At 54.9% G+C, this 13,409-nt stretch overlaps 1 protein-coding gene across 5 annotated transcripts in view; it reads right to left on the bottom strand.

Moving 5' to 3' along the window:
• Positions 1 to 270: 270 nt before the first annotated feature.
• The window catches only part of RALY (RALY heterogeneous nuclear ribonucleoprotein), a 114,283-nt gene continuing 101,144 nt past the window's right edge, over positions 271 to 13,409 (bottom strand). For all 5 annotated transcript variants that reach the window (XM_066198858.1, XM_066198859.1, XM_066198861.1 and 2 more), the window contains 6 exons: positions 7,565 to 7,612; positions 7,222 to 7,382; positions 6,740 to 6,853; positions 5,909 to 6,048; positions 2,133 to 2,181; positions 271 to 1,906 (listed from right to left, as the gene is read on the bottom strand). In XM_066198858.1, the coding sequence (XP_066054955.1) occupies positions 2,137 to 2,181; positions 5,909 to 6,048; positions 6,740 to 6,853; positions 7,222 to 7,382; positions 7,565 to 7,612 (508 nt within the window). In that variant the 3' untranslated portion in view covers positions 271 to 1,906; positions 2,133 to 2,136. The remainder of the gene's footprint in view (positions 1,907 to 2,132; positions 2,182 to 5,908; positions 6,049 to 6,739; positions 6,854 to 7,221; positions 7,383 to 7,564; positions 7,613 to 13,409) is intronic.

The raw sequence follows: 13,409 nt of genomic DNA, 5'->3' as shown, positions 1-13,409 counted from the left end.
GTTTTTTCCAGTCTGTCATGAGCTGGACCAGTGCAAAGTCCAGAGATTAAAGGCCTGGATTTAGCTCCTGCTCTCCTGCATCAAAGAAGTTTCCAAACCTCCAGGGGAAAATCCCAGAACCCCTGTGAACACAGATGTTTTGCTCATCCCAGTGGCATATACCTTGGAAGTAAATCCTGTGGGCAGAGCTGAGGCTTGGAAAGGGAAAAAAAGGCTTGTCTGGAATCGAAGAACCAAGTGCGTGTGTATGACAAAGAGAGGGGAAACAGATTAGATTTCTTTCTTTTATTATACAGGATTGTATGTACAAGGTCACCTCTCTCCCAAACAGCAGCAGCACAGTCAGTTCACAGCCAAACCTGCAGCTCATCTCTCCAGGCCTGGAGAACAGCTCGGTGCAGACCTTGCACAGGAACCGGGCAAGGGCGGGGCAAGCACAGGTCTCCTTCCAACCCCTCCTCAAGCAGCCCAAACTAAGAAATGCAGAGAAAATTTTGTGCTTCAAGAGCCATGCGTGCTCCAGGATGGGGCCAGGGGCAGGGAAGTGTCAGCCCTGGAGCTGTTTTCCCTTCACCCTTCCAGGAGATGCTGTGGATGAGGTTGGAGCACTCAGGACCAGGCAGGTGTTGTGTGGGAGGGACTGGCCAGGGGAAGGTGTGGGCGCTGCTCTGGGTTCCAAGCACTGATGTGTGCGTGTGTGTGTTCTGGAGGGGAAGGGGTGGGCAGGACACACCAGGTTTGAACAAAGTGCTGCGGGAGTTTCAGTCCCGTCTACCCCGGGAAAACGGGACGAGCCCAGCAAGGAGAAACGAGGAGGAGAATGGCTGAGGCCCCTCGGGTGCTCCCACGCCGAGCCCTCTGCGGACAGCACGGGGCAAAGCAGCTGGGATCCGGGCAGCAGGGGAGGTGCTGGCACACCCACATGCATCGTGCTCGGGGTATTCCCTGTCCCCAGCCTCGGGCATGCCATCACCCTGGCGCTGGAGCTCAGGCAGGAGCAGCAGCGGCTGCACCACTCTCCTGATGTGTCCTGGCTGGGGCAGGAGGAGATGTGGGCAGCCAGGGAAGGGGCTGATGTCTCTGGCTCCAGGCTGCAGGAGTTGAGTGCTCCACATCCCTCCTGGGGAGCAGCTGGTCCAAGGAAAAGGGTCTCATCCACGCCTGCTGGCACCCCTCACTCTGCAGAGGCTTGCTCTGCCCTGACACGGTGGAGAATGAGGACACCAAACCACTGAGGGTGACATTTGCTTGCTTTCTCCTGCTTGGGATCAACTTGCTTTCCTGCAGCTTCCTCTCCCCTTCCCTCTCCAAGCAGCTTCCCAGAGCACAGCAGCTGTTCCAGCACCAACTCCTTTCCACCTGGAAGTGACCGTGGACACACAGCAGCTCGTGGGGGACACGAGAGGTGACAGGAGGTGGCCATGCTGGAGGACAGCTCACTCCACAGCCTCTGACCCAACAGGATCTTCAGCACAAGAACACAAACCGTCCAAACTGAGACACTACTTTTCCCTCAGGTAGGAAATGCTCTGGCTCGCACAGGAAAAAAGTCTTTATTGGGCTGGGCTGAGTTCTCTCTGCTCTCCTGCAAGCAGCTCTACAACACCTCTGGCTCCCCTGGGGACACCTGCTCTCCTGGCCTCTGTGGTGGCTCTGGGTTGTGCAGGTCTGGCTCCTGCCTCCTCTGCTGGCTGCAGAGCTCCGAATCCATTTGCAGGGGTGGTGGGGATCTGCTGGGAGGATGAGTTTTCTTTGCCTTTGCTTTACAGATGGATGGAAGATGTCGGGCCATGTTTCTCCTTTGAATGCCAGGTAGAGATGACAGCAGCACTTCCATTCAGCTTGTCTTGCTCAACGTGCCAGGACAGGGTTTAGCCTCTTGCTTTCCTCACACTGTTGCTCACAGCTGCAAGGAGAGAAGGGGGAGCTACAGCACTGTCCCTGAACCCCAGAGATTTGTCACTCAGGAAAGGGGGTGAAGGGCTGGCCATTGACCCAGCTGAGCAGCCAAGCTCCATGCTAGGAAAACACAGAGGATCAGTGGAAAAGAGCCTCTCCTGAAGCAGCAACCCCCCAGGCCCAAGAGGCACAGAAGGAGAGCTCTGGCTCCATCAGCAGCACGGGAGCTGTACCTGGTTACTGTAGCCTGGCATCCTCCACGTCTGTGTAATGGCTGTTCTCCTGCAGGGAAAAGGGAACCACAAACAGTGAATCACCCTGTGTCCCTCCTGCCTGCATGGGACACTGGGACACCTCACATGTGCTCACCAGCTGCTCCCCTGCTGTGGGAGAGCAGTGCCAGGGTGCTCAGTGTGATGGACCAGCTACAAAACACACCTGGGATGGACACTAGGGGCCAGGGCTCTGCCTTCTGGAACAGCAGAGGCCCAAGGAAAACCAAAATTTTCCTCTGGCTCCTTTTTCTGAAATGGCTCTGCCAAACAGACCTGGGGTGTGCAATTCCCTCCAGGGCTTGGAAGTAATAGAATCACAGAATCATTTAGATTGGAAAAGACTTCCAAGATCATCAAGTGCAACCATTAACCCAGCACCTCCATGTTCACTTCCCTGGGCAGCTGTTGCAATGCCTGACCACCCTTCCAGTGAACAAATTCCCCTGATCTCCAATCTAAACCTCCCCTGGAAGTGTGAGGCCATTTTCTCTCATCCTGTTTCTTCTTCCCAGGAATTTCCCAGGGCTGCCAAGATGCATCAGCCCACTAAGGCAAATCAGGGTCCTGATTCTGCTGCTGAGCAGAAGAACTGGTCCCAGTTTGCAGCAGAACTCATTATCCAGAATGGTAACACTCATCCACCACTCCAAAGGCCACAATAATGGTGCTGAACTGCTCCCCATGCAGGGGTTTGGAAAGCACAGCGTGTGTTTGGATTGACTCGATGGTCTTGGAAGTCTTCTCCAGCCTTTATGGTTCTCAGTGGAATTTCCTCCTGGGGCTGTTGTGCAGAGCAGCATCCCTGGGGGAATGGGGTGCTCAGCAGTGGTGTTTAACCTCCTGCACAGGCTGAGTATTTCAGGGATGGAAATGGATCCAGGAGCTGTCTGCAGGGGACATGAGGGGCTCCAAAAGGAAAGGCAAGGCAACAGGCTCTGCCTGAAAGCCAGGGGAGGTGGCCTTGCCCTGGGCAAGGCAGAGTCCAGCTGCAGTGGGATGTGCCTCAGGACAGGCTGGGATTCAGCTGGGAGCCTGTGGGGGAGGATCAGGCCAGCCCAGTGGTGCCCCTGGGGGCCCTCCGCCCCCCTGGCATCTGGGGGGAAGGAGCAGGGCCGGAACAAGACACAGGAGACTTTTGGAGAGAGCATCAAGAGTAAGTTCTGACCCAGGTGAGCAGGGGAGACACTGTTCTGGTTCCTGATGGCCAAGGAGCACCTGGTCAGGGATGTGAAGGTGGAGAGACGCCTTGACTGCAGAGCCCATGGGACTGTGAACCTGAGTAGCCCAGAGAAGTGACCAACACCAAGAGCAGGATCAAATCCCTGAACTTAAGAGAGCAGATTTTGGGTTGTTCAGGGATCTGCTTGGTAAAATCCCATGTGTGACTGCTCTGGAGGCCAAGGAGGCCGGGACATCTGGACTCCTATGGTGTGACTTCCAACCCCAAAAACTGTTTAGATGCAGACTGGGCAGATAAATGACCAAAACTGCATAAAAACAGAAGAAAATCTGACTGCAATTCAACCACTGTGTGCTGTAAATACCTGAACACATCAGGATCCCTTTAGCTTTCCCTCCAGAGCAGCTGTCTGTGTGCACAGGTCTCCCCTGGAGCAGGGCCATCCCTCAAGACACCCCTCAGCTGACACCAGGCATTGATAGGCTGGCAGGTGACTTTTTTTGCACACAAGTGACATTTAAGGCACACACACACAATAATCTTTGTATCCCCTACTAAGTGTAGTAAATAGTACTGGCCACCAACCCAGCTGCATTTAATATTTTCCATATCTAAATTTATGTCTCAGAACTTAATAAACTCCCTCAACTCTGAGCGACCTCTGGCTCTTCTCCTGCCACTCCCCTGCCCCTCAGAGCCAAAGGGATTTTAGGGCCCCCATGTGGGTGCCATGTCCATGGACACCAGGTGGTGACAGCCACACTGGGGTGTGGGATAAAGGAGTCACTCCCAGGAACTGGGGGGACTTCAGAGCTGCTCAGTGCTGTGAGCTCTGCTGAGCTGCCTTGCAGGGCTCGAGAAGCTCCCTGCACATGACCTGCACACACTGCCCTATCCAGAGCACTTGGAAGCCTGCCTGAGGCTGGCAGTGGAATATTTCTGGTCTTGATGCCACATCAGGACCAGGCAGTCACAGAAAATAGAGATGTAAGTGAGCTGAAACAGTCATCTTTTTCTTCTCTTAATGAGGACCAGCTCTTCCCAAACCACTGCCAGCAGATGTCTCTCCACTGTCTTCTCACCCCAGCAAAGACAGAGAAGTGCACATTTTTTGTTGACAGGCTGTGCTGCTCCTTTATCATCATTAACATCAGCAAGCTTCCCCCTAATTCCTACCATCTGTTTGCCCTGATGTAATTCAAACCTGGCCTTCCTTTTCCTGACAAGGAGCTTTCTTCTTCCCAGCGCCTGGCATGATGTCTCCCTCGAGCAGGACTGACTCCAGCCACGAGGCCCCAGACCCCAAACAGCTGAAGGACCTCATCCAGAGCCCTCATCCCTCATGGCCCAAGCAGGACAGGACAGAGAGCACAAACCAGCACAAACCAGCTGGGAGTGTTTGGAGCTGGAGGAGTTTCAGGCCTTGGGAAGTGCTGTGGATGTGTGGCATGGTCACCCCAAAGATAGAGGGTGAGGAAGAAGAGAGGGATGCTGAGCTTCATCCTCACTTCTGCTGCCACCAGTGCTGAGGTGGGGAGGGACTGGAGCTGTTCCAGGGGCCACTCAGGGCAAGTCACATCCCTCTATCCTGCAGCCCTGCTGTCCTCAGCCTGGCTCTGGAGCTGATCTTTTTCCCAGCAAAGTTTTGGTTTGGGATAAATGACAGAGCTGCCAGTGTTACTACAGTGCCTGGAATGACCTGTTCTGTACCCAAACACTGGGCTCCCATCCAAGTGCACAGATTTGTCACTGGGTTCACCAGGAACACCTTTGTTTGGGGCAGGACTAGGAGCAGGGGGGCTGATGTGTGCCCCACACATTGCTGGGGTCAGACCTGGGCTTGTGCCATGGGACAAGGGCCTCTGGAAAGAAACTTCGGATAAGGGCCTGGAGTGACAGGACAAGGGGAATGGCTTCACACTGCCAGAGGGCAGGGTTAGATGGAATATTGGGAAGGAATTGTTCCCTGGGAGGGTGGGGAGGCCCTGGTACAGGGTGCCCAGAGCAGCTGTGGCTGCCCCTGGATCCCTGGGAAGTGTCCAGGGCCAGGCTGGATGGAGCTTGGAGCAACCTGGGATAGTAGTAGGTGTCCCCACCCATGGCAGGGGGTGGGATGAGAAGTTCTTTAAGGTTCCTTCAAATCCAAACTCTCCTGTGACTCTGTGGATGTCTGCTCAGCTGCAAGGGCACTGCAAATGCAGCTTATCTAACACAGCCTTTCTTTGCTGTGTGTTTAAATCTATCTAAGAATCACTTGGAAGCAGAGTGGCTTGGTTTAAACCACTCCTTGTTGTGAAATCAAGGACAAATGTCTGAATTTCAAGAGCCAACCACGTTTCTTCAGCACCTCCACACGTGTTTGCACGGGCAGTGCTTCTGCAGGCAGCAGAGTGGCTTGGAAGAACAAGCTGTGAGCAACAATCAGATTTAAATACAGCAATTTCTTTGGAGGAAGGGCAAACACCTTTTCCTGGGGATTTGGCAAGCTCCAGTGAAGCTGAGGCCCACTCCTGGACTCCTGTGCTGCAGGGGTGCATTGCCCGAGCTCCCTTACCAGTTCATCCTCGCACTCCTCCCGCACCAGCCCCTCGTCGTCGTCGCCGTTGAGCGGCTCCTCGGCGGCGGCCTCGGCCTCGGAGGCCGTGTCCTCCTGGGACACCTCGCTCTTGCTGCTCTCCGCCTTCTTCCGCGCCTCTGCGGGGACAGCGCGTCAGCAACGGGAACGGGCAACGGGAACGGGCAACGGGAACGGGGCCACAGCCCTGAGAGCACAGAGAGCCCCAACCCACCGCGGGGAATGGCCGTGATGGAAACGCCGCCTGCACTGACTGGGGACGGCTGCTGATTGTGAGGAGGCAGCCTGGGAGAGCTGGAGAGGGCACGGAAGGTTCTACATCCCCCAGGAGGGTGGTGGGCTAGGCATAAGGATGGGACTGGGATGGAGATAGGGCTAGGGCTAGGGGTGGGATAGGGGTGGAATAAGATTAGGATAGAATAGGATAGCACAGGGATAGGAATAGGATAGAATCAGATAAAATAGGATAGGAAATTGATAGGAAAGCAATGGAAAAGGAGTAGAAAAGAACAGAACAGAATAGAAAGGAATAGAACAGAATATAGGATAGGAAATAATATGATAGGATATGACAGAGTAAAATAGAATAGTGGAACAAAAAAAAAGCAAACTAAAAAATATATAATATATGACAAAAGAAAAAAAACCCTCATCATTTTAAACCCCAACTCCATAATTTCAGCGATTTTGGTGTGTAGTTTTGGCCTGTGATTCTACCCTGGCACCTGGGGGTTGACACTTCCCTGCCACAGCCTGGAGGAAGTTGTGATGCCCAAGGCCAGCCCCGAGGCATCCCCGCACCCCACTGACCTGCAGACAGCTTCTGCTCCTCAGCAATCTGCTCCAGCCGCCCCAGGAGAGCATCAATGTTGGATTTGATCTGCGTCAGCTCGGTTTTGATCGTCTGCAGCTCGCTGCTCTTCACTTGGGGGCAGGAAGGAAGGCAAGGAAGGCACTCAGTGCCCTGCAGAGCAGCCCCACCCCGCGCCTGGCCCAGGGCACCTCCCTGAGCAGGCAGGAAAACCACGGAAGAACCCCAGGCTGGAAATTTACTGGAAAACTAGCCGGGAAGCCGGGGGGCTGCTCCCAAAAGAGCCTGTGGGTGCTGTGTCCAGGCAGGCTGCGGAGGCCGAGCCCAGGCTTTGGCACGCTTAGGCTGTACCTGCACCTTCCCCAGGCGCACCCCCCGCAGCCGCGCTGCGGCTCCACGTGGTGTTTGGGGCGTTCTGAGGTTTCTTAGGGAGGTCCCTGTGCTGCCCCACACGCTCCCCCAAGCCCTGGCCCATACTCACACTTGAGCTTGGCCGAGCTGTTGGCGATGGCGGCCGACCTGGCGAAGAGCTTGACGGGCAGCGCGGCCTTGACGCGCCGCACCAGCGGGATGGTGACGCGCGGCCGCTTCACCGGCACCACGCGCGGCACCGGCGACACCCGGCCCCGGTACTCGAAGATCCTGAGGGGAGGGGACGGGAAGGACAGGCGGGTGGGGCCGGGCCGCCCTGCCGCAGGCTGCCCCGGCCCCGGCACGGCGCTCCCGGGGCTCGGGGCCGGCGGACGCCGCCCCACAGCCGGGCCGGGACCCCGAACCCCCCGGCCCGGCCCTGCCCCACGGAGCCCCTCGGGCTGCGGCCTCACCTGTCGTAGAAGTCGTCTCTGTAATAGTCATAATCGAAGTCGTAGCCGCTGCAGAAGACAGTCAGGGCATCGGGGGTCAATTAGTGCTGGTAATTCATTGTTGTTGCTCCCTCCCCCCGCCCGCCGAGCGCCCCCAGGGCCATCAGGGATCAGTGAATGGCTCCTCTCCGTGAGGGACTCGGCAGAGGTGCGCTGGGCCCGGGGGAACACCGGGGGGCCGAGGCGCCGGGGAGGGTGATGTTGGCAGAGGGGTGTTAACCAGAGGTGTGGGGAAAAGTCGGGATGAAGGAGATATTTACGGGGATGTTCATTGATTTAAACCTCTCCCCCCGCCCCAGGCAGACCATGACCACGTCCTATTTCCTTCAGCTTGAGCTGCATTCTAACCCGAAGCAGGAGCATTCCCCGCTCCCCGGAGACGCAGAGCCCTTTCCCCGTCGGTGCAGCTGGTTTTTCACAAGGCCGCCCAAACCAGGCGGTTTGAGCCCGCACGCCGGACACAGCGCCCTGCCCCGCTGCGCTCAGGGTCGGCTAACACTGCCCGAGCCAGAGGTGATGCTGCTGGTCTCCTCTGTGCTCTGAACAAACAGAATTCAGTGCAGCCCCAGAAAAGTCCGTCCTGCCTCCTGGAGGTGGCTGAAAAGAATGAGAGATTGATGGGGGAGAGGGAAGGGCTAAGCCCCGGGGAACTGGGCACAGGGAAGGATGACCACCCAAGTGTGGAGCTGAGAGTTAATGTGGCGTTCTGCATCTTGGGCAGAAGTGGCAAGAACAATGTGTGGCTGACTGGGATGGCTGGTGGGAAAAGTGGTTTGGACCAGGAATTCCAGGCTGGACCCAGGCGGTCTGTCCTGCCTATTCTGGCACTGAGCTTCCCAGCCAGTGTTTAGTTGCAGTAACTGGCTGCCTTCTGAAATGTGATTTTTTTTTTCCATGCTCCTTAGGTTCCCCAGATGCTTGTGGCAGCATCTGGAGACGCAGCCTGTGCCTAGGGGGGACCTGAGCACCTGTGGATGGCTGGAAACACCATCCTTTGGGGCCAAGGAGCTGGTGCCGGGGTTAAGGACAAGGAGGTGGCTCGTGCACCTCCTGCCCCAGTCGTGCCCTGCCATGAGGACTTCAGTGAGGAGATACTCCATAAAGCTGAGCCTTATCCCTGAGCAGCTGCTGCCTGTGGCATTCCCAGTGCAGGGTTTCACTGCTGAGCAAGGAGACTGGTGGGGAGATGTGACCGGGGAGGTGTAACACCACAACCCTCCCAGATTCCACTGCATGGTGGAAAAGAGCCATTTTTGACAAATTCCAGATTCTTTTCAGGTACCCTCCCCTTCTGACCCTGAGTTGTAGCGAACATTCCTGCTGGGCTCAGAGGAGACAGGAACATCCCACAAGCCTCTGTCCCAATCACTGCATGAGCTGTGTTTATTTCATCCCTCTTCTGGATTGAAAGGGAAAGGCAATTCCTCCCAGGGCAGCTGTTGCTGGAATGAACCCAGCTGTTTGTGGGGCTGAGGGGCAACATGGAACGAGGCACTTCCATGGGGCTTTTTGTGACGGGTAACTGGATTTTTGTTCTAACTTAGGGTGAAGCCTGGAGATACAAAAACTCTCCAAGAAAATAGCTCCCCTCAGCCTGCCAATTCACTCTGATCACTGGGGATGTTTGACTCCAGGTCTGTTTGAATCCAATAAATACAAAATACCATCAAAATAGGAAGCCATTTGAAAGGAAAATTGAAGTAGGATGCTTCTATGCTGTCAGACTCTCCCTCTTCAATTTTTCCCCCTCCTTAGATGCAACTCAAATGAAATTGCTGCAATTTTGTAATATTTTCAATCCTGACAGGCTCTGGTGAAATGCTCCTGGCTCTCTCCAGCAGAGCCACTGTTCTCCCAAGTCCCAGGCAAGAGGAGACAGTGGCATCTCCCTGTGGCTCCAGGGCTCTGAGTGGGATGAGGCAGGGCCTTCATCCACAGCACAAACTCCTCCACGAGGAGCTGCTCTTGCTGGGAGGGTCCCTGTGGCTTGGAGACCACGAGGCAGCTTTAAGCATTTGTTCACAAACAACACGAAGCTTGGGGGTGTTTGGGAGGGGGGGCTTGGCTCCAGCACCAACAGGATGAAGCCTCAAATATCTGCAGATCCCACCCAGGGAAGGTTGGAGAAGAGCTGGAGAAGGACAGAGATGCCCAAAAGCTCAGGTGAAGCCTGTTCCCAGACCAGCCCACCTGCTGGATGAAGTGGCCAATGACCCGTCGATGTTTCTGCACTGTGTTATTCCCTGTTTCTGCAGGGAATGTGGGAGCAAAGCTTGGCAGCCCTGTGTTTTCCTGGTGGGAATCACTCCTGGCAGGTTTGCAGGGCGTGCCCAGAGGCAGTGAGGGGGTCACACCACGCCTGGACTGCAGAGCAGGGGCCCCAGAGCATCTGTGGGTGCAAAGCCCAAGGGTGAGGGGTTCTCCTGCCCTGAGCCTGAATCCTTATGGGACTGGAGACACTTCCACCCTTCCCAAAGGAAATTAGGGTCATAATGATCTCAGAGAGCTGGTCCTGAGCTCCCAAAACATGAACCCAGCCTCTGCAGCCCTGCTTGGATTCCTGCTGACCATGGGGCAGCCCTCAAGGCAGGCAGGGGGCTGGAATGAGGGATTTGGGGCAGCCTGTGGCTGAATGGACCCTGCTGTAACACAGCAGTCACTCATGGCTTAACAGATGATGCCAGGGAGGCAGGGGCTGGATGGTTTTAGCAGCATCCCTGGAATCAGCCTTTGAGCACAGGGCAGGTCTTCCAGAATGAATCCAGGAAAAAAGCTGGTTAAAGGGAGCGCCTTAGCATGGGTGATTTATCCTGAAAATTCCACTGCAGCTGGGATAAACCATGCTGAGACTGAGGGATGATTTCTCAGTGACCTGGCAGCTCTGTCTTTGTGTACAGGAAGAGTTTTTGCCGTTTTTCAGTCAGCTGGTGACAATGCACCCTTTCAGAAAAAAGCAGGGACAACCAGAGTGAAAGGCTGGAAAGCAGGAAAGCTTCAACAACACCACGCTTCCACGTCCTGAAGCATTGCCTCTGCTTTGCTGGCCTTCAGCAATCAACATTTCTACTGCCTCAGGTTCAAAATGCAACTGTTCATAACTGAGGGGTGATGGTTTGCATGTGCTGCCTCCCCACCACATTTGTGGGGCCATTTCTGAGCCTGGACCTGAACAGCAAATGTGCATTTGAGCATCTGTGCTTTTATTACTGCCTGATACTGCTAATCACGAGTGCCACGGTGAGCTCAGCTCCCACCCTTCTGTCACGGCATTTCTGCAGTGGGCAAAGGAATATCTGCTGGAAAGCTGCTTGGAAAATGTGGCATTGATCAAACAGGGATCTTGTGGAGCTGCGTGAGGTTCCTTCCTCCTGCACACAGCCAAGGCACTGGGAAATAAGGCAATGTGGGATGAAGCCTGGCATTCCCAGAGTGCTGGGGCTGCTGTAGGCTGGGACATCATTGCTCACCTCCCCCTCTTCCCTGGGGCTGCTCTCAGCCCTGTCCATGTGGATTTGGCACTGGGATGTCACTGCTCCAGCACCAGGGCCTGGGAGGGGTGTTTAGGGATGGGCTGACACCAGCTTGGGGTGCAACGGGGATGGATGCCAGTGTTGTGACAGTCAGTCAGCAGTGGTTTGTCCCTGTCACCACTTCAGAGACCCCTCCTGGGGCCACTGAGCTGCAGACACCCAGCAGCTCTTGCTCGGGCTGTCCCCTCTGTCCTTTAGGCCATGGAGCAGCTTTAGCCCCAGCTCTGCAGAGCATTTGTGCCTCCAAAAGCCCAGAGTGGCACTGGCACAGCCACCTCCCCTTCCCAGCCAGCTGACAGCATCTGGGTGGGATTTCTGACACTGACCTGAACGTGGCCCCAGACGCCCCAGGAAATCCTGTGCAGACATTTGCTGTGCAGGAAAGGAAAAGTGTTGCCAGAAGGCAGGTTTGGAGAGTCACCTGGGGACACGTTCACAGCAGCTCACTGCCCAGCATGGCCACATCTGTGGTGGTGCCCAGGGTGCCAGGCAGGGGCAGACAGGGACCGTCGCTGTGCCAAGGGATGCTCTGGGAAGTGCCAGAGGGAGGGAGGCCCAGAGATCCAAGAGTGGAGGAGAGCAGTGATGGCAGCAAGACTTTGCAAGAAGTGTGGAAAACTGATGGTGGCGTGAGCCTGGGTAGAGGTGCATAGAAGGCTACATGCCCAAGGATCTCTGTTAAACACCTGGACACCCACCTAGGCTGGTGGATAGGTGAAAATGTCACAACTGTTGCTGCCTGTGTGTTCAAAATGGAATTTCCCTTGCCTTGCCTTCCCCTCGACCCTCCCATGAAGACTTGGAGTGAGGCAAAGTAAAACCTGGCCTCTGGAAAAAAATCCTCTGCTGTGTTTAACACAGCACTTCTATAAATTACAGTGCTGTGATTTTTGAAGTCTAACATTTAGAAAAATTGATGGTGGTTTGGGAAGCTGTAACCACAGCTCGCTGCAAACCTGGGATCCCTGTTTTCCAGGTGATATCGTAAGTTCTGCCAGTCCAGATGGCAAAGTTTTAATCTGACAGCCAGTCTGGGATGAAATATTGCTGGAGCTTGGAGCAGTGCAGTTCTCTGGCCCATATTTTAGCATATCCATATTTGTGGGAGGGAGCAAACATTTCTCTCAGCAGTCTGGAAGTCTGAAATATTGGTCATTCCAGAGGAAGGGATTAGTGCTCCAGGCACGGCTGAGCAGTAAATGAAAAGCTCGTTAGTGCAAGATGTATGGAAGGAGCTGATGTGTGTTCTGGCCCCAGCCCCACGTGAGCAGTCCATGTGCAGCTGAACAGCAGGATTTGTGTCATCTCTGCTCCCATCTTCCCCTCAAGTGGCATCCCCTGGGAATCCAGAGAGCCACGTCCTGTGAAAGGCCAAAGGGTCCCAGGGTGGGAGGAGAAATGTGCCTGGAAGCTGCCAGGGGGAGCTTGGCTGAGGCTCCTGGAAGGAACCCAGGGATGCCCTGTGGGTGGTGGGAGGCTGCTGAGGCTCTGGGGGCTCCGGCTGTGCCAGAGCTGCATTTTCTAACCAGGATTTGCCACTGCACATCACACTGGTGCAGGACCACATGGCTGAGCCTGAATCACAAGGTTCTCTTCACCCCTCACACTTATTTCTTCTTTTTCTGGAAAAATCTCCAGTTCTCTCATGATTTCTCCTTTTGCTACGCCCACCTATAACCCCAATACTGATTTTAGTCTTTTCCTCCTAACCTCACAGCTTCCAACTCCTGAGTCAGCCCCTCAGTCTCCTCACCATGAGACTGGCATCAAAATTATGACAATTTATAAATAAAACATATTTGGGGACCTTGTTATATGGTTTTGGGTTCCTGAACCTGCAGGGCACTCCTGATACACCTTTTCAAGTTACACCTTCTGCAACCAGATGCAGGAACTTAATGAGTTTCTCCTGCATTCCCAATTCCAGTCTGGGGCTTAAATGTTAATCTTCACCTCTTGTGGAAATAATGATAAATTCTCTAGAGCTAAGGGCTCACTGACATCTGTAACACACGCCACACTTCTCCATGTCCCACCTGTCCCTCCTGTCCCCTTGATCCCCTGGTTGTGCTCCTCAGAACAGGCTCCCTTGGGATGTCCCCCGGCCACCTCCTTGGTTCACCTCCATTTGTCACCCCAAGGGCTTCCCGCTTTCTTCCCTTCTTCTCTTCCTTCTACAGTCATTCTTCTCTTTCCCTGAATTACCCCTGTTCCCTGTTTTTCCCCCCACCCAGCACCTCTGTGCCCACTCCTGCTCCCTGGCTGGAGGGGGGTGC

The sequence above is a fragment of the Chamaea fasciata genome, unplaced genomic scaffold, assembly GCF_029207755.1.
Source record: "Chamaea fasciata isolate MVZ Bird 193981 ecotype frontalis unplaced genomic scaffold, bChaFas1.0.hap1 SCAF_17, whole genome shotgun sequence".
NCBI lineage: Eukaryota > Metazoa > Chordata > Aves > Passeriformes > Sylviidae > Chamaea > Chamaea fasciata.
This window is presented reverse-complemented; position numbering and strand designations above follow the sequence as displayed.